At 41.2% G+C, this 20,810-nt stretch overlaps 1 protein-coding gene across 1 annotated transcript in view; it reads right to left on the bottom strand.

Moving 5' to 3' along the window:
• Nucleotides 1–1,880: 1,880 nt before the first annotated feature.
• The window catches only part of f5 (coagulation factor V), a gene marked incomplete at its 5' end in the record, with an annotated part of 51,257 nt that continues 32,327 nt past the window's right edge, over nt 1,881–20,810 (bottom strand). Inside the window, 15 exon segments of the mRNA XM_034227593.1 lie at nt 1,881–3,073; nt 3,898–4,080; nt 4,194–4,348; nt 5,681–5,825; nt 8,520–8,675; nt 8,765–8,850; nt 11,453–11,524; nt 11,615–11,731; nt 14,311–14,394; nt 14,397–14,436; nt 14,438–14,473; nt 14,475–14,491; nt 15,501–15,714; nt 18,559–18,795; nt 20,316–20,484. Coding sequence (XP_034083484.1) covers nt 2,927–3,073; nt 3,898–4,080; nt 4,194–4,348; nt 5,681–5,825; nt 8,520–8,675; nt 8,765–8,850; nt 11,453–11,524; nt 11,615–11,731; nt 14,311–14,394; nt 14,397–14,436; nt 14,438–14,473; nt 14,475–14,491; nt 15,501–15,714; nt 18,559–18,795; nt 20,316–20,484 — 1,858 coding nt within the window.

Below are 20,810 nucleotides of genomic sequence, written 5' to 3'. Positions count from 1 at the left end.
AAATAAAAATAGCCTACAGTAGAGACACTTTACAGCAAATACAACAGCACAGATTGTTCAGAATATCAGTATGAGAAAAACGACACCCTCTGTCCTTAGACCCTCTGTCCTCAGACCCTCTATCCTCAGACCCTCTGTCCTCAGACCCTCTGTCCTCAGACCCTCTATCCTCAGACCCTCTGTCCTCAGACCCTCTGTCCTCAGACCCTCTGTCCTCAGACCCTCTGTCCTCAGACCCTCTGTCCTCAGACCCTCTGTCCTCAGACCCTCTATCCTCAGACCCTCTGTCCTTAGACCCTCACGAATAAAGCTCATCTGATTCAACCACGTTCTCAACTAATTTGCAGTAGGGCCTGGCTCATTTCGTGGCATCTGCAGGCAGTGGCAAGTACTTCCGGCATCTGCCACAGAGGCCACTACTCTGTGGTATCTGTGGCAAGTACTTCCGGCATATGCCACCGATGCCACAACTTGCCGAGGCATCTGCCGCTGCTCAACGGGAGTTGCCACAAGATGCCAGAGTAAAAGAAGGTTTACGGTAGCTGCCACTCGCCTTCCGTGGCAAATGCTGCTATTTAAACCCGTATTTATCGTGTAAAATGTCGCTGTTTAGGCATGACTTTATCGAACTGATCTGTACACAGGACTGATGTGCGATCTCTATTTTTCAAAAAGATTATACATTATCATTTCTATTCAATTTTACTTGGAGCATGGTTTGCTAAAATAAACACACGTGCTATATTTATGATGAAATATTGGCGAGTGCAACGCCCTTGGCAATTGTCGCTTCTTGAGGGGAGTTTCCACTGATTGCTACGATAAACCAGGTGTATTATTACGAGTAAAGACAAATAATTAACAAATACATATCTGTATTGACACAGCAACGTGTACACTGGTGTTATTAGACTTGGCTACAGACTTAGGGCAGCTGTAACTGATTGCAGTTGCCACTGCTAGTGAGATGCTAAGGTTTACTTTATAAATTAGGCAAAGGACTTATATTTGCCCCATGCCTTCAGCAGCAGCAGGCCATTCACTTTGATTTGATCCCGTTATGAAATGTCATAATTTCGACAATAAAGAAATGCTACATAAACGTTATCTTGCACGTTTTATCGAACCATCTCCGTTTCTAACTTTCAATATATTTAAAAAGAGATCTCTCTCTCATCTGCGTGCGGGGGCGGGGCCTCACAGACATGCTGCTGCGCTGTGCACACAGTTCTGCCGGTAATGAATATTAGGATACATTTTGTGAGGAAACTTTTAGACCAATAATTCCAATAAGTATTCAAAAATGTATTCACTTCAGGTTTACGAAAGTAACTGTATTCGGATTAGTTGTTTTTCAAATGTAACGCGAGCTGAATACAGTTCGGCTACTTGATTTTTGTATTCTGATTACGTAACGCCGTTACATATATTCAGTTACAACCCAACCCTGTGCACAGATCATCAGTCCTGTGTACAGATCAGTTCGATAAAGTCATGCCTAAACAGCGACATTTTTACACGATAAATACGGGTTTAAATAGCAGCATTTGCCACGGAAGGCGAGTGGCAGCTCCCGTAAACCTTCTCTTACTCTGGCATCTTGTGGCAACTCCCGTTGAGCAGCGGCAGATGCCTCGGCAAGTTGTGGCATCTGTGACATATGCCGGAAGTACTTGCTACAGATACCACAGAGTAGCGGCCTCTGTGGCAGATGCCGGAAGTACTTGCTACAGATACCACAGAGTAGTGGCCTCTGTGGCAGATGCCGGAAGTACTTGCCACAGATACCACAGAGTAGCGGCCTCTGTGGCATATGCCGGAAGTACTTGCTACAGATACCACAGAGTAGCGGCCTCTGTGGCAGATGCCGGAAGTACTTGCTACAGATACCACAGAGTAGCGGCCTCTGTGGCATATGCCGGAAGTACTTGCTACAGATACCACAGAGTAGCGGCCTCTGTGGCAGATGCCGGAAGTACTTGCCACTGCCTGCAGATGCCACGAAATGCGCTTGATGTCTCTCCTAATTTGTTTGGAAACAAAGAGAGGTGCGTCAAAACCCACAACCCTGATAGAGGTGGCTATTAAATTGTAGACAAGGATTAAAACGCCTCCACACACTGTAAATTAGATCATTTAAACAGAAGACAAGTAAGAGTAGTTTAAAGTACGTTAACCAATCTACATTTCTCCGTGATAAAGCCCTGCTGTTATTCAACTTCTTCCGTATACAGTCATTGGTACTTGCAAAACGTTCAACTATCTTCCACAAAACTGTGTGTTTGTTTCTGCCTGCACACACGTGTTGCAACTTCATATATTACTACTCTCCATACACGACCCTACTGTGGGGTTCATCAGACAGTTTGAAACGCGAGGGCCGTGATTGGTACGTGATCGGCCCTCGCTCAAGGGAAAACCTCCAGCTTGACTTGAGACCTCCCCCGTCATAAATACATGTAATTATAATGAAGCCAGCTGCAAGGGATCATTGATCCACCAGGGGGTGCAGTGGGGTTCCACCTGGAGCTCATGTGAAATAAAGTCAGATGCTGGATGTACAGCGGAACTTTGTTAAGATCCATATGTCACGGATATCATACTCTGTGCTAAATAAGAGACATGTAATCATTTACAAAACATCACCATGTTGTTATTTAACAAAATAATGTTGTTTAGTCGAAAAAAACGAACGGGAGGAAATGCAGCCCGGCTCTCGATTTTTAATCCTAATTTAATCATCTTCACCACGATCATTTATGTTTACCGAATTGACATGAAATCACTGACACATATGAATATACTGTATTCAACTTCATTAAGACGTTATTAACGCGCCTAAACTCAGTAATTTCAGTCTGCATGTGTTTTGGTTTTGTGCATGTCCTATAACTTGACCTTTTTATAAATTAGGTATGGATGTGTGTCACTCAAAGTCGCAGCCCAGCAGTTCTATTCTCATGGTGATGGAGGTCGTCCAGCTTCTGGGGATGACTCGGATGAAGCGGGAGAAAATAGGAGGGTAGATGTAGTTCTTCACGTGGTCGTGGTTATCTGTGTTCCCCAGAAAAGTCTGGATTTGGTTGGAGTAAAGAAAGACATTGTTATGGGAAGAAAGACATGGTTTGTGTAGCTCCAATAGAGTGGTGCAGGAATGAGTCCTAAAACCTGGAAGGGAGTCAGCATTTCACCACTTCCTGTTCCCTCGTCTCAGAGCCAATGGGATCTCTCCATAGGATGTAGGAAAATAGCTGGAAATCAGGTCTGTGGTTGAGACACATTGAAGAGACGGGTCACGTTTTGTTCTACGACATTAAATCCATCAGCTGTGACCCCGCTGGTGATTTCTGAAGAGTTGACGTGTCTGAAAAACGATGGTTGTTACCAAGTGGCTGAATAGGACTACAGAAGTCGTCGAGGCCGTTGTACGTCATTCCGCCGAACACGTAAACACTCCTCTAAGTTAGTTTCTGTTCTACTTGAAAGCAAGTACCTGCCTCCTGCAGAGTGTTCAAACAAACGCTTCAACTCGTACCATCTAGAATCTGTATGTTTGAATATGGACCTTAAGTTGGCGTGACGTTGAAGTCGTGCTGCTGGACTCGCCTGTAGTTCCTTGATAGCATTACGTTAGCATTTAGCTTCTGGCGATTAGATTTATGATTAGAACATTATAAAAGTAGAGTAGACATGTGGAGATTATCCGGCTGAACAAAACGTGCATTAATCAAACAGGTTGGTTTTCCACAGACCTTATTTCCAGCTATTTCCCAAAACCCTATGGAGAAATCCCGTTGCTTTTTTGTCGAGGGAACCAGCAGCTTCCTTCAGGGTCGGCCTACAAAAAGACGTCATCACTGCACCGCTCTATTTCCTCAGGATTGTGTCTGTGCTCACCTTGCATGTGATGGCCTCATCGTCTGTGTACGGGGTCCAGTGTATCCCGTTGTCGCTGTACTGCAGAGAGTAGGAGATCACATACATCTCTTTCCCCAGAGATTTGGCTCCTTGCGTTACGATACCTGTGATCTTCATCACCTGAGGCAGCTCCACCTGAAGCCACTGGTTCATGTTACTATACTGTGGAACAGAGAGAGATAAGATATTAGTTGTACCTTGACATTTTTTAAGGTTTTTCTTTAGGCTGTGGGTGAATTGATTTTGATATATCCTGACTGTATGAGGGTTGGTACCTTAGCCTGCCATGCATTGATGGTTCCTTGTTTGTCCAGACGTGCATACGCAGGTTTCCAGGAGGATCCAGAGTACCAGCTGTAGGCTTCAGAGCTGGCTGTGATACGACGGTCTTCTATCAGCCGGCTCTTCATCCCCAGAGGCACCGAGCAGCCTGGGGATTAGAAATGTTACTGTTAGAAAAATATCCCTCGTCCCCGGCTTGAGCTTCAATCTCAGGATCCATGTATTTGTGATCCTCTCCAGAATGGAAGTAGTCATCACATACAGAGGCAAGGCAAGTTTATTTATATAGCACTTTTCAACACAAGGCAATTCAAAGTTTATGGGGCATCAACTAGTTCCTGAACAGTGTCCTTCACATGCTGATATCCAAGAGAGAGAGTTACAGTCACAAGATGGAAGAATACCGGGTCTTAGGTAATCATACATCCTGTCATGAACAAAATCCTGAGTTTTTTCTCAAAATGTAGGCTTTTTTTTGAAAATCTCAAAATTCGGACTTTCTCTCAAAATCTCTAAATTTGGACTTTTTCTCAAAATCTCAAAATCTGGACTTTTTCTCAAAATCTCACAATTCTGACTTTTTCCTCAAAATCTCAAAATGTGGACTTTTTCTCAAAATCTCAAAATTTGGACTTATTCTCAAAATCTGGATTTTTTTTCTCAAAATCTCAAAATCTCACAATTCTGACTTTTTTCTCAAAATCTCAACATTTTCTCAAAATTCTGACTTTTTCTCTAAATTCTCACACAGTCCCAAGATGGAGGAATAGAAAGCAGTATTCAATGTTTAGTTCAGATTAGCTCCACGTCAGAAATGAGCATGCTTGATGTCTCTCTCCATAGAGGCTGAATCATCATGTTAATCACATAGCTATCATCTGCCTCAAACAGTCCTGATGCTCTTCTAGGTAATCACACATCCTGCCATGTTCACAGCTACAGTTGGGATACCTTTGTTATCATGTGACTCTCATGTTGGAGGAGTGCATTCAGTATTTTCCCAACAGTTATACAGCAAACCCAACTCAATGGCAATATTGGCATACAAACTACAAGTGCACATGCATTTTGGTGTCATTTACAGAACATATTTCATGTGATGACTCCTCAACGACGCCCACCAAAATCACCGCACTCCTTCACCATCTCCCCCGTCTTCATCACCGTGCCTACGTCAACCACCTCCCCCCCCCTGGCAGCATGTCCTTTACCCCCGCCCTTCAACTACACCCACCAAAATCACCAGAACATATTTCATGTAAATCTGCAGCTCATACTGGGCGCCTCCTGAATGTCATGCAATTGGGACAATCAATTGGTGATACATTGTTTTTCCAACAATGCATCCAAACAAAAAAGAGCTAGTGATCCAGCTGGTGAACGATGCACAAAATCAAGTGAAATAAATATTGATGTTTTCAAGAAAGAATACAAAAATAATGTGGATTTAGCTTATTTCATTATCTTCAGTCCATCTTACCGTCGAGCTCACAGCCGTAGAACTCCATGCGGACGGTGGCTTTGTTGAACCAGTGTATGGGATGGAGCCGAATGAAGCGACCAATCATAGGAGGGAAGAAGGTGTTTCCCTTCGTCACGTAGGCTTCCTCGTTCCCAGGGAACACCTAAGAGGAAGATATAGAAAGAAGTCGATAGTGGTAACCAGAGGTGGGAAGTAGTGGAGTACAAATACTTCGTTACTGTACTTAAGTACATGTTTCTGGTATCAGTACTTTACTCCACTACTTATTTTTCTGATGACTTTTTACTTTGACTTCTTACATTTTGAACACAAATACCTGTACTTTCTACTTCTTACATGTTGAACACAAATACCTGTACTTTCTACTTCTCAAATGTTGAACTCAAATACCTGTACTTTCTACTTCTTACATGTTGAACTCAAATACCTGTACTTTCTACTTCTTACATGTTGAACTCAAATACCTGTACTTTCTACTTCTTACATGTTGAACACAAATACCTGTACTTTCTACTTCTTACATGTTGAACACAAATACCTGTACTTTCTACTTCTCACATGTTGAACTCAAATACCTGTACTTTCTACTTCTTACATGTTGAACTCAAATACCTGTACTTTCTACTTCTTACATGTTGAACTCAAATACCTGTACTTTCTACTTCTTACATGTTGAACTCAAATACCTGTACTTTCTACTTCTTACATGTTGAACACAAATACCTGTACTTTCTACTTCTTACATGTTGAACCCAAATACCTGTACTTTCTACTTCTTACATTTTGAACACAAATACCTGTACTTTCTACTTCTTACATGTTGAACACAAATACCTGTACTTTCTACTTCTTACATGTTGAACTCAAATACCTGTACTTTCTACTTCTTACATGTTGAACCCAAATACCTGTACTTTCTACTTCTTACATGTTGAACACAAATACCTGTACTTTCTACTTCTTACATTTTGAACACAAATACCTGTACTTTCTACTTCTTACATGTTGAACACAAATACCTGTACTTTCTACTTCTTACATGTTGAACTCAAATACCTGTACTTTCTATTTCTTACATGTTGAACTCAAATACCTGTACTTTCTACTTCTTACATGTTGAACTCAAATACCTGTACTTTCTACTTCTTACATGTTGAACCCAAATACCTGTACTTTCTACTTCTTACATGTTGAACTCAAATACCTGTACTTTCTACTTCTTACATGTTGAACCCAAATACCTGTACTTTCTACTTCTTACATGTTGAACTCAAATACCTGTACTTTCTACTTCTTACATGTTGAACTCAAATACCTGTACTTTCTACTTCTTACATGTTGAACACAAATACCTGTACTTTCTACTTCTTACATGTTGAACCCAAATACCTGTACTTTCTACTTCTTACATGTTGAACTCAAATACCTGTACTTTCTACTTCTTACATGTTGAACCCAAATACCTGTACTTTCTACTTCTTACATGTTGAACTCAAATACCTGTACTTTCTACTTCTTACATGTTGAACTCAAATACCTGTACTTTCTACTTCTTACATGTTGAACCCAAATACCTGTACTTTCTACTTCTTACATGTTGAACTCAAATACCTGTACTTTCTACTTCTCACATGTTGAACTCAAATACCTGTACTTTCTACTTCTTACATGTTGAACTCAAATACCTGTACTTTCTACTTCTTACATGTTGAACTCAAATACCTGTACTTTCTACTTCTTACATGTTGAACACAAATACCTGTACTTTCTACTTCTTACATGTTGAACTCAAATACCTGTACTTTCTACTTCTCACATGTTGAACACAAATACCTGTACTTTCTACTTCTTACATGTTGAACACAAATACCTGTACTTTCTACTTCTTACATGTTGAACACTAATACCTGTACTTTCTACTTCTTACATGTTGAACACAAATACCTGTACTTTCTACTTCTTACATGTTGAACTCAAATACCTGTACTTTCTACTTCTCACATGTTGAACACAAATACCTGAACTTTCTACTTCTTACATGTTGAACTCAAATACCTGTACTTTCTACTTCTTACATGTTGAATTCAAATACCTGTACTTTCTACTTCTTACATGTTGAACCCAAATACCTGTACTTTCTACTTCTTACATGTTGAACCCAAATACCTGTACTTTCTACTTCTTACATGTTGAACACTAATACCTGTACTTTATACTTCTTACATGTTGAACTCAAATACCTGTACTTTCTACTTCTTACATGTTGAACTCAAATACCTGTACTTTCTACTTCTTACATGTTGAACTCAAATACCTGTACTTTCTACTTCTTACATGTTGAACACAAATACCTGTACTTTCTACTTCTCTCATTTCCCAAACAGCTGGTTCCTTTAGTCTGAATGTGTGTTTGGTGCGTGATCATTATTCTTTAGAGTCATTGCGTGCCTATTGATTTGAACACGATCCGTGTATCCATCATTTCCTGGTGTTCTCTAAAGAAGAGGGACCAATGGAAACGTTGTCATGTTGCCGTTGTTCAGCATGGAAACATTCATTAGCTAACAATGACATTATTGTTCTATTAATATAAAGGGAGGTCAGGTACTCTTTAAAGCAGCTGCTAGTTATGGGTACTTTTTACTGAAGTACATTTCAAAGCCTCTTTACTTTGACTTGAGGAAAGAAGTTTAGTCAGTACTTCTACTTTCACCAGAGTATTTTTAAACACGAGTATCTGTACTTCTACTTGAGTAAAGGATGTGTGTACTTCTGCCCTCTCTGGTGGTCACATAGTAACACCTTAGTTTGTAGCATTGATAAAAAGAGCTCCCACCTTCCTTAGGTCCCTGCTGTCGCCCTTATAGAAGATCCACTTCTTGCGGTCGGTGCTGTATGAGATGGCGTACTTTGTCACAAAATGGTGTTGCAACATCTGCTTTGCTCCCTGCGTGGCGACCTGACTGATAACAACGGGCCGCTGGAAGTCCACCTGGACAGAGGGAAGGTTGTATTCACATATTAGGAAAGTGCACACATGTGAACATAATCAAAGACACACACAACGTATACAACACACACCTGAATCCAGCTCATGTTCTGCTCCGTGCTCCATGCGTTGTATTTTCCCCCATTGTTCAATCTGGCAAGACTTGGCTCCCAGTATCCTTCAAAACAAGTGGAGTCATTTTCGTTTCACTAGCTTCATATTTGTACAGCAATTTTATAATATCAAAAGTATTTATCATTGAAGAACCAATGTGATTTGTTTTGCCAATTAAAGGTGGGGTAGGTAATTTTGGAGAAACCAGGGGCCTGTACTACGAAGCTGGTTCAATCTAACCTGGATATGTTTGAGTTAGCCGGTTGGCCTAATCCAAAACATACGCGCTCTCGCTAAACGGTCCTACGACGCTGGTTATCAAGTGGATCGCTCAAGCCAGCCGTGTCCTATCTAGTTAGGTGCGCGTTCACATGAAAGGGGTGGTATTTGGCGCATTCGACCAATCACAAACATGGAGAAGCGTACTGACAACTTCTGCATACAGTATGTGACACTGAGAGTGTTGCACGGCCAGATACGGCTCAGCTGACTCAGATAAGGAAATATATGATACATTATGATGTGATATGCCGCGGACTGTACTTAATGTTACTCTGATCCGGTTACTTATGTTGTGGCAGATATTTAAGTAAGCTTTCTTAACGCTAATGTTATAATAGTCAGATTGCTCTGAAGATGGAGGTGATATTCTATTAATGTTCACGTTCACACAGTCGGTGATTTTTACCGGCCGTCTTTCCTGCGACTGCAGATTTTCTGTATTTCCTTTCTCCTGTAATATGACTTGATCGCTTTAAACTCCGCACACTGAGCTCTGATTGGTCAGCAGGCAGTGCTTTCACTGAGTTGAGCTCTTAGCCTGCAACCTAACCTGGTCCCGACCAGGTTAGCCGCTCAGCATAAGTTACCATGGAGATCTAGCCTGCTAAAAAGAGAACCAGCGTCGTAGGACCGGAAACCCAGAGTTTTCCCTGAAGTTAGCCGCTAAGAGAACATCCTGCTTCGTAGTACACCCCCCAGCTCGAGTGCGCTAGAATTTGAAAATACACAACCGGAAGAAATCTGCCACTTCCTCACAGAGCTCCTCCTCCAACACACACGAACGCGCACATGACCAATGAGGGCACGAGATCAGTGTGTGCCCCGATGGAAGGCTGACAGGCAGGTAGGCCATCCAGTTACTTTAGCCGGCTCAGATGATTGGTCGTGCTTTTTACAGCGCCACGGCTTCCACTGATGACATGTTTGTCAAAGCACTTCAGATATTCATTGCTATCGGGATGTTAAGAACATTCCATGGAATATAATAACAAGTGTATCTCGAGCCGGTTTCTCAAACGTACCTACCTCACCTTTAAGGGTGCATTATTCAGCATTTTCCCATTTATTTTATTGTATGTTATTTTTATTATCAAACCTTTGACCTCCTTGTGTCTCTTAACCTGTTAAAAGGTTTTATTTTGTTGCTATGCTGCATGTTGTTGTTTATTTTAAAACTTGTGATGTGTGCCATTTTGTAAAGCACTTGGAGCTGCACGTTCTGTATGAAAAGTGCTGTATAAATAATAATAATACATTTGATTTATATAGCACACTTTAAAGACAAACGTCATCTCAAGGTGCTTAGCTAGTTTACAGACGGAGAAGCGGCGAACAAGCAGCGCCAGCGTCCTCTCCAGAATGGATATATAATAAAGGCAAGTTTATTTATATTGCACTTTTCTGTACGCGACAATTCAAAGTGCTTTACAAAACAAATTAAAATACTTTTTAGGAATAAATACATTAAAAACACATTATACAATTTCACAACACACATTACAAAGCAAAGATAATGAAATCATAAATATAAACACCACAGGTAAACAATACATGTTTAAAAGGCATAGGCTACTGTAGTTTGAATGAGCATCTCAATTAAAAGCAGCGGCAACGAGATATGTTTTTAGTCTCGATTTAAAAACCGTGAGCGTTTCTGTGGACGTGCACGATTTGTTTGTTCCAGAGTGTCGGGGCATAACAGCTAAATGCTGCCTCTCCATGCTTTGTTGTTACTCTCAGAGCCGATAGCAGACCCGTCCCAGAAGCCCTGAGGCACCTCGATGGCTCGTAATTATGCAGGAGTTCAACAATATACTTTGGTCCTAAACCATGTAGTGATTTAAAAACTAGCAATAGTACTTTAAAATCAATTCTTTGGCCGACTGGAAGCCAGTGTAGAGATTTCAGAAATAAAGCTTTATTATTATTATTATGATCATATTTCTTTATAGGCCGACCCTGGATGTTAGCATGGCAAGGGCTCCCTTCTTTTTTTCTGTACCTGTGTTGTGAAGCATGGCAATCTCCTCATATTAACACTTTTATTCCCACCCTTTTTATTTTATTTGTATTGTCTGTTTATTTTTATTCTACCGTGTTGTGTAATGTGTTTATACTGTTCATGCTCCCTGCTTGTAGCACTTCGGGATTTGAAGTCAAATATGAAGTGCTTTATAAATGAAACCCATTATTATTACTTGTATAGCAGTTGAATTGTAAATGCAATCTCCGGAAGTAAAAAGCTAACTTTAGGCTATAAAGGAACTAAAAAGAACATTTACAAGGAAGCCCAAAAGTGCTCAAACGCTAACTAGTTTCTGGTTTAACGACTAATCCCTGCACCCCCCATACAGATGTGTGCAGACAGTAGAAGCGATGTTTACCTCTGGTATTGATCGCTGTTATCTGGTTGTCTTTCACACTGCCTGACTCCAAACCCAGGGCACGATGGCAATCTTTAAAGAGACATACAAGCAATATTTTAATATCAAAACACAATTACGGGATGTTTAAATGCAGCAGGTTTTTATTAAAGTTGTTTGTACCGTTATCCAGAACCAGAAAGAGGGTCTGCATGCCCTTCTGTTGGATGAAACCAATCTCCGTCTCCAGCTGCCACAGGCCAGGTTTGGACGGATACATCTCCAGAGTGGCAAAGCTTCCTGTAGAGACAGAACGGTACAATAAGGGTCATGATCTGTTTACTTTCTAATACTCACAGTCTGTTGGTTTCCTGTTTTACTTTGAAAGGTGTTCACCCCCTGTCTCATGTCTGTACTCTCTAGCCTCATCCCAATACCCCTCCTCGACTCCTCCTTTCCCTCACTCGCGTCCCTTCCTTGCATCTTAGCTCCGCCTCCGTAAGATGCGAGCGAGGGACACGAGGAGGTGACGCGAGGACAGAGGAGTCCTCAGGTATTAATTAGGATGTCCTCGTTCACTCTAACGTCACTCTTAACGACGTCTGTTAATGATGACATGTGCACAGCTGTATCCCCTCTCATCGGGCTCAACTGGATAACCCTTAGAACCGGCCCATTTGTTGTTAAATATGTATTTAAATGAATGAATCTTTCTCTTGTTAGTCAAGGAATTCAATGTATGATAGTTGGTCTTGCTTTTGTGTTCCGTTTTGGTGTAAAATGTAGACTACATTTAAATAAAAATATAATTATAGTAATGTGAAAGCCTTTTAGAAATGAATTGCACATAATAATTCCCACAGAGCTGTGAGCACTTATACATTTATGTGAGGCTTTTCCACTCATCTTCCAGTTGTTAGTTTTCCTCTGTTGAAATGGACCAGCTGTGAAGGTGGGGGCGGGGCTTTTATACGCGAGTAGTGAAAACACTTCCGCGTAGTCTGCTCGCGTGTACCCTCCCTTTCGTCTCCTCCCTTTCGTCTCCTCCCCACCCCTCCTCCCTCACCCCTCCTCGACTCCTCCGTGTGCATTTCAGCTATTGGGACGTCCTTCAAAATGGCGTGTCTTGATCGATTTCCGGGTCAAATCCCGGAGGAGGGGAAGAGAGGAGTCGAGGAGGGGTATTGGGATGAGGCTTCTGTGTTTTCCCTCCTCTCTGATTGGCTGATTGTGCTGTGTGTTGTCTTGTGATTACCCCTCACTGGAAAGAATGCTGCTCCAAAATCAAGTAAAAGAATAATGAAAGCAAGGTGTTTTCGCTTTTAATAAGTAAAGAAATCTGCCAATAGAACAAGTGAAGATTTGCTTGGTTAGATTTCTTTAAATAAGACGGGATATTTAGATCAATGAGATCTTAATTAGCTGGGAAAACTTATTTTGAACTATATCTTACCAGGTTCAGTAAATGTTATTACAAAATAAGCCTGAAATGCTCCAAAGTTTTCAGTTTTCTGACGTTAGTTCCAATAAGAATTTGTTTTAGTTTTTTTAATCAAGTAATATTTATTTGTTAAAACAAGATTAAAGAACTTGTTTCATTTGACATACAACTCAAAATAAGATGTTTTCAAGAGTCTTGAAGATGCATTGTCTAAAAACAAGACCCTATATCTCACTGCATTGTTACCTCTTCAGTTATTGCGTCTTATATCGAGTGTAAACACATATTCTGACGAGAGATTAGACGAATATACTTGGCAAGATTTTGAGTTGTTACAGTGCTGTGTATTTCCCCCGTGTTCCTTGTTAGTGTGTCGTTGTTTTTCACATGGTTTGGTTCTTGATGTCCCGGGTCTGCCCTCCTGTGTCCTCCGAGTCTTCCTGGCTTGATTTAGTTTTGTTGCTACTTTTCCTTTTGTTAGGGTTAGGGTTCTGCTTGCACCGTTTTTTGTAAGTACAGCTTTCATTTTAATAAAGCTAGCTTTTTGTTCCTTTCCTTATATCTGCCTCCCCTGTTTGTACTGCATTTGGGTTCGTACTCTTGCCAAACCTGTTGGGGTAGTTACTCAAAACAAGTAATCCCTTATTTTACTTAGTTACTCACTGCTGAAAGTAATTAGTTACACTACTAGTTACAATACTTTTGGATTATTCTAAATCACCTGAAAAAGAGACGTTAGATTCATTTTTCTATCTTCCCGTTATGCAGATAGTGATAGTCGAAGAACGTAAAAGTAACGCAAGTAACGAGCTAATTTCGTGCTTAGTAACTGTAATGAGAATACTGCTGAACCAACAGTAACGAGTTACACTACTGCGTTACAGACAAAAGTAATCTGATTACTGTCACGGTACGTCCACACGGCAGCGTCGCGTTGACGCTTGTCGGTGGGCGTATCTGGCGTGGACCAACAACCAATCACATTACACCGCCCCGGACACACAAGCACGCGGTTTGATTGGCTAGAGCTTGTACTGGCATATGATTTGATTGGCTGACGCTTCCGTCGGCGCTTGAAAAGTTGAAATGTTCTCAACTTTCGAAGCGAGCGACGGAGGCAAAGCGACGCGACGGAAACCACAATGCAGTTCGACAAAGCGTGACGTCACCCCATTCAAAGTGAATGGGAAGCGTCTCCGTCTGCCGTGTGGACGTACCGTAACGTGTTGATGCTCGCTACTCCCACCACTGAAACTCGGACAATAATTAGGTTAAAACAATCCTGTCTCTGCTTCTTTTTGACATCAAATAAAGCCAGTAGATATTTCCATGTTGCAGTTTAGAGTAACGCAAATCCAAATAGAAACGGGGGACTTTTGAAAACTGAAAGCATGAAATCAGAAGAAGTAATGCTCTGAAGGACCGCAGTGTTTCTCACCCGGCAAGCAGAGGGTAGACGGACTGTCTGTACTGCTGATCTTCTTGTGAATGAACGTCTGTCCGTGGAAGTTGATGCTCTGAAGTCTTTGGGAGACCCCATGTTGATGAGGTACCAGCTCACCAGCCTGGTTGGTGTACATCCTCAGACCCTTCAGGTTGAAATATTATTCCATTGATGGCTTGGGAAGAAAACAGACAAAATGCATTATTTTCTTTTAATAGTTTTTGATGAGGTTTCTTTCCTTAAGTGATCCTTGAATGCATGAAAGGTAACATGCAATTACGTAACTACCACTACGGTTTTTGCACTACTAAATACTGTTAATATATTACATTAATTATGTGACCGTCTATGTTTCCTGTAGTTATTGAATTGCTATTTTTACTGCACTGTTAGTGTATAGTTGTATTATTGTGCTGCTGTGTTTATTGTATTTTTGTAACTCTGGCACAACAACTTCCTTCAGGATAAATAAAGTCTTATCTTATCTTATGTGGTTTGTCTTGTGTGTCATGTTTTGCATTTTGTCTTTTTGTTTATGTATGTCTGTAAGTTCTTGCTATTGTCGGGACCCCCTTGAAAACGAGATGGTGCATCTCAAGGGGTTTATCCCAATGAATAAAATGTCTATATCATTTCTATATATTGCAACTGAGTAGAAATTATATCAACAGTGTTTGTATTCTTCAGGGTTTCTGCGGGTTTCAACAAGTTGCATGTAATCCTCTTGAAGACCTTTTTGAGATTGCATAAAATGAAATTGAATGTGTGTTACAGGAATGTATGCACATTTTGAAAGACAAAACTATCCTAATGTGCTGTATTACTCCAATAAATATATATAAGGGTTGGACCAATATACCAGTTGTCGGTATACTCAGTCATGTAAATTATGTAAATCATGTATTTATTTCAACAAGGACCATGCATACAAATACATTAATCTCAGAAAAGAGTAGAGATGAATTATGCCAGATTATAGCCAATAGCTAATTTCCATCTGCAGTCCATCTCAGACTAAATGCATTCTGACAACCCAAATGCATTCTTCATTCATTTTAAGATCTATACATCTGTGTTTTTACCAATTTCTAGACTTGTTATGTCCTTCTACTTCCCGCAGAAACCCGGTTCTTTGAGAGTAGGATTTAAATCAGGATAGTTTGAGGTACATTATAATTCCTTACAATGGAATTGGAGGCTCTTCTTGTTTTGGCCCGTATATCTCCTTCTGCTTTTCCTCTCCATCATCTCCTGGTTCTTGTCATGGTACCAGCTCTGAGACTCATCAAAGGTCATGAAGAGCAGCGTGAACTCCCTCATGTCGGGGATATTTTTCTCCAGAGTCCCCTCTCGACACACCAGCAAAGGCCCGATCAATCCAGAGTGAATATCCCTTTCCTGAAAACAAGAGGATAAACTAGGGTTCATAACTGTTTTAATGCATTTTGTTAAATCCTTATTTGAAGATCCTATGTGTAATCTGATTGTGATTAAGCATCTTTCAAAATGACGTCAAAATGTGTCACTTTCAGCAAATAATAATAATAATACACTTTATTATTAATTTATTTATTATTAATACTGCTTGACGCAGCCCAAAGTGCTTTACAGAGTATGACACAAAATGACGATAACAAATGCGGAACATAGTTAAAATATGTAACAACAATAAAACAATAAGACATGAACAGTGATACTACTAACAATTATAAGCCAAATTAAAAAGAAAGGTCTTTACTTTACTTTTAAAAATTCCAATTGAGGTTGCCGTTCTAAGATCAAAAGAACAGTTTTCTTGTAATGCACTCTAGGACTAGGTGCTTTTAATGCCCCGGCCACACGAGGACGAAAACGGTCGTTTGCGTTACTGTTTAGTGTCATATAGACCGTTCGGCCACACGAGGACGACCGCATACGGCACTAAACGACTGCGGAAACGATAACGGGTCCCAAGGTGGATAGAACGGCATATGCAACGCTCTGGGGGGTCAAACGGCTCCGTGTGTACGCCCTATACGATCATTTTCTGATAATGATGAGGCAATAGCCCCGCCTCTCCCCACCTCTGCTGCTCACCCCCGCGTCAAAGTAAACTGCACACTGAATTCAGATTATTTATCTTTCTCTCGATATGGACATAAACGCGAGTGAAGTCTAATCTGACAGGACGGAGACACCTCTCAAACCTAAACTAGTTATAAATATGTTTTTTTTACTGTCGGCCGGGTCACTCATTACTGGATCAGCTGCTGCATGAGACAGACACTGGCGCTGTCCGAAGAGAGGGAGGAAAAAGAGAGGCTCCGTGTATTTTATTATTATAATATATAGATTCGTTATTCATTTGTTTTAAAGCTCAATAAATAACAAAGAAGACCTTTGACCGGCACTTTTATAATTTTGTCGGAAGATTTAAACTTTAATACACGTTGACTGACGAGAAACTCTGCCCGGTTCCCTCGGCCCCCACCGCGGAGAATAAACAGAAGGGCAACCATGACAACCATGCTTCTTTGCTGCTTTTGTGGAGGGAGTTACAGTGCCACGTAGAGGCTACTGCATGTACTGCAGCTTCTCCAGCGGTTGGAGCTAAACGGAGCGGTCTCGTGTGGGCAGACACTATCCGGTGAATATTGCGTGTGGACGGAAGCTTGTTTGCGATTGCGTTTGCGTTAATCCTATGCGTTTAGCCGTTTTCGTCCTCGTGTGGCCGGGGCATAAAAGTGAAACATTGGAGGATCTGAGTGTCCTTGCTGGTTGATCAAATGAGAGACCGTCACTTAAATCTGTTGGGGCAAGGTTATGTAAAGCATATATAATATATGCTGCCTCTGTGTGCTGTTTCAAACACTCCACCATCGTTCCTGTCCCCAAAAAGACAAAAATCACCAGCCTCAATGACTACCGCCCAGTAGCACTCACCTCCATCATCATGAAGTGCTTTGAGCGGTTAGTCAAAACCTTCATCACCTCCTCCCTCCCTGACTCTCTGGACCCCCTGCAGTTTGCCTACAGAGCAAACAGGTCCACAGACGACGCCATAGCCCTCACCATCCACACTGCCCTCTCACACCTGGACCAGAGGAACTAGCACCCCCCCCCCCCCCCCAGCACGACACAGTTTTGCCGCTGAGAGTGTGTGTGTGTATGTATGTGTGTGTGTGTGTGTGGTGTGTGTGTGTGTGTGTGTGTCTGTGTGTCTGTGTGTCTGTGTGTGTGTGTGTGTGTGTGTGTGTGTGTGTGTGTGTGTGTGTGTGTGTGTGTGTGTGTGTGTCTGTGTGTGTGTGTGAGGAGCTCCACGGACAATGGGTCCATTTAGTCATGTCACTGTACCCAGCAAGAACAAGAGAAATGTCCAACGAGGCGTTCTGGGGCAGCACAGACAGGTCTTCTCTGTGTTAAGAGTTTTACTCGCTGCAGGGTGTACTTTGAGGGTTTGTGACTGCAGACCGTTTACATGCAGAAAAACCTTCATAACACAAGGGGATGGGTAATAACCGGAAAAGCATGACATGGGACCTTTAATTTATATGTTTAAAGGTCACCTATTATGCGAAATCCACTTTTTCATATATGTTCTACATAAACATGTGTCTCTCTGTGTAAAGAGATTTCTATAAAAACCTGTCTGAAAATGAGCTGATCAGATTTTGGCCACTTTATGATGTCATAACGATGTTTTGTCTTGTGTAACCATTAGCCAATCAGCAACCAAGGTAACCCCCCCCCCCCCTTATCACCTGAATCTCCTCCTAGAGCACCATTGAGTTCTTTGTAATCAAATGTCTCTCAGAGGGGCGTGGGGAGGGGCTCCTTATTTTCATCTGAAGTAACAGACAGAGAATCAGCACTTTGGAAACAGGGCTGAAACAGAGGGGATTATGGGTAATGCTGCAATGATCTGTTTGGTGTTTCAGACAAACACTTCAGAGACATATGGAGGCGTGTGGCACAGTGGATAGAGCTTTGGTGTTGGGGTCAGGGGGTCACAAGTTCAAACCCCACTGCAGTCAGCATGTCGTTGTGTCCCTGAAGACACTTCACCCCAAATTGCTCCTGTGGGGATTGTCCACAGAGTATGAGTATGTAAGCCGCTTTGGATAAAATCGTCTAACATGTAACATGTAATATATATATCTGAGACCTATAATATATTGATGAAAAACAGTAGCCTATAATAGGGGTCCTTTAAATAGCATTTCCAAGCAGGTTAATACATGTCTAAAATACAAATGTACTCACAGGATTGACGCCTGAATAGTAGGCCCAGGTCCGGCAGTAAGACTCTGTTGGCATCGGCCCCACCTTAGGTTTGATTTTCCAGATATATGTGAAGGTGGTGTTGGGTTGAACCTCATTGTCATATTTATACCAGTACTCAGAGCCATCCTCATAGGACAGACCCTCTGTCTGCTTGTTATAGGTAACTCCATTCGGGTGTAAGGAGTACGGACGCCTTCCTTTGTTCATGAACACCACCTTCAAGACAAAAAATACATGATAAGGTAACGTATTTGTAGAGTTGAAGGAATAGTATTTATTTCCCTTGCACATTGAGATGAAAAAAAACAATGCTACTCTTTGATGTCGGGGTAAATATGAAGCTACAACCTGTTAAAGACTGTTATTACATGGCTTAGTTGAATACTCGATTCTGATTGGTCAATTCAGAACACGTGACACGTTGTTAATCCAGAACAGACAGACCGCTGTCAAGGACTTATTGACCGTTGTTAAGGACGCTCACATCTGCACAAAGAAGTCCGTTCGATTTTAACTGTAGCCTATACGGTTTGGCTGAAAAGCAAACTGCATGCTACGCGTCGGGATCCTGATCTGCCTGTCGGGTGTTCCGCCTCGCTGCACATTATCCCTTACTTAAAACACCTGCACTTTTGAAAGATCATCCATAACATTCATGACTCATTCATCATCATATTCCAATTACTTGTATATAGACTCTCCTTGCACTATTTCTATCCTATTTTATTTGTATTTACTTTACTTCATTTATAGCGCTTTATCAAAGACTCTCAAAGCGCTTTACAAATACACATTACACACACAGATCATACATGTAATGGTCATCTACTGTGGACAATACCCACAGGAGCAAATTCGGGTGAAGTGTCTTGCCCAAGGACACAACGGCCTGACGCACTTGCACTTGCATACTTGCACTATTTTAACTATTGTATCAGTTTTATTGTGTTGCACTGTTGGAGGAGCCTGTGACCTAAGATTTTCATTGACACTGTAGCTATGTACACATGACAATAAAATAAATCTTGAATCTTTAAGCTAGTTAGCTTAGCACAAAGCATGTAAACATGGCTAACCCCTGCTGGAAGATACTGTTCCTGCACATTAAATAGTCTGGTTTAAAACCCAATGTAAAACCAAGGTTTAAAAGGTGAGCTTCAGAAGTGTTAAATATGAAGCTACAACCAGAAGCTAGTTAGCTTAGCACAAAGCATGTAGACATGGCTAACCCATGCAGGAAGATAATGTTTAAAAAGTGAGCTCTAGAAGTGTTAAATATGGAGCTACAACCAGAAGCTAGTTAGCTTAGCACAACACATGCAAACATTGCTAACCCCTGCAGGAAGATACTGTTCCTGCACATTAAATAGTCTGGTTTAAAACCCAATATTAAACCAAGGTTTAAAAGGTGAGCTTCAGAAGTGTTAAATATGAAGCTACAACCAGAAGCTTGTTAGCATAGCACAAAGCATGAAGACATGGCTAACCCATGCAGGAAGATACTGTTTAAAAAGTGAGCTCTAGAAGTGTTAAATATGGAGCTACAACCAGAAGCTTGTTAGCATAGCACAAAGCATGAAGACATGGCTAACCCATGCAGGAAGATACTGTTTAAAAAGTCAGCTTTAGAAGTGTTGGTAAACAAATTTAATACCAAAGACCAAATGGTCAAAAGCCTTTGAATCCATTGATTTGAAAATGTGAGATATCGGAAGTGCTCTCAGATTAAGTCTTACCATGATGCTTTGTCCAACCTCCGCCTTGATGACAGGTCCCAGGATGCCTAGATGCTCATCCATTTCTCCACGGATGTCTGGTGTGCTGAAGCTACTGTCCATGTAGCCTCGGAAAACCACCTTGGTGAACTTAGTCTCTCTGCTGTTCTGCTCCGATTTGTCTTGCCTCCTGTGGGGATTACAGGACCAGATAATATATTTGCATGGATGTCTACCAGAGATGGCAAAAGTACACACATCCTTTACTCAAGTAGAAGTACAGATACTCATGTTTAAAAATACTCAGGTAAAAGTAGAAGTACTGACTAAACTTCTTTACTCAAATAAAAGTAAAGAGGCTTTGAAATGTACTTCAGTAAAAAGTACCCATAACTAGCAGCTGCTTTAAAGAGTACCTGACCTCCCTTTATATTAATAGAACAATAATGTCATTGTTAGCTAATGAATGTTTCCATGCTGAACAACGGCAACATGACAACGTTTCCATTGGTCCCT

The sequence above is a fragment of the Gymnodraco acuticeps genome, unplaced genomic scaffold, assembly GCF_902827175.1.
Source record: "Gymnodraco acuticeps unplaced genomic scaffold, fGymAcu1.1, whole genome shotgun sequence".
NCBI lineage: Eukaryota > Metazoa > Chordata > Actinopteri > Perciformes > Bathydraconidae > Gymnodraco > Gymnodraco acuticeps.
Note: the sequence above shows the minus strand (reverse complement) of the source record. Positions and strands in the feature narration are given on the sequence as shown.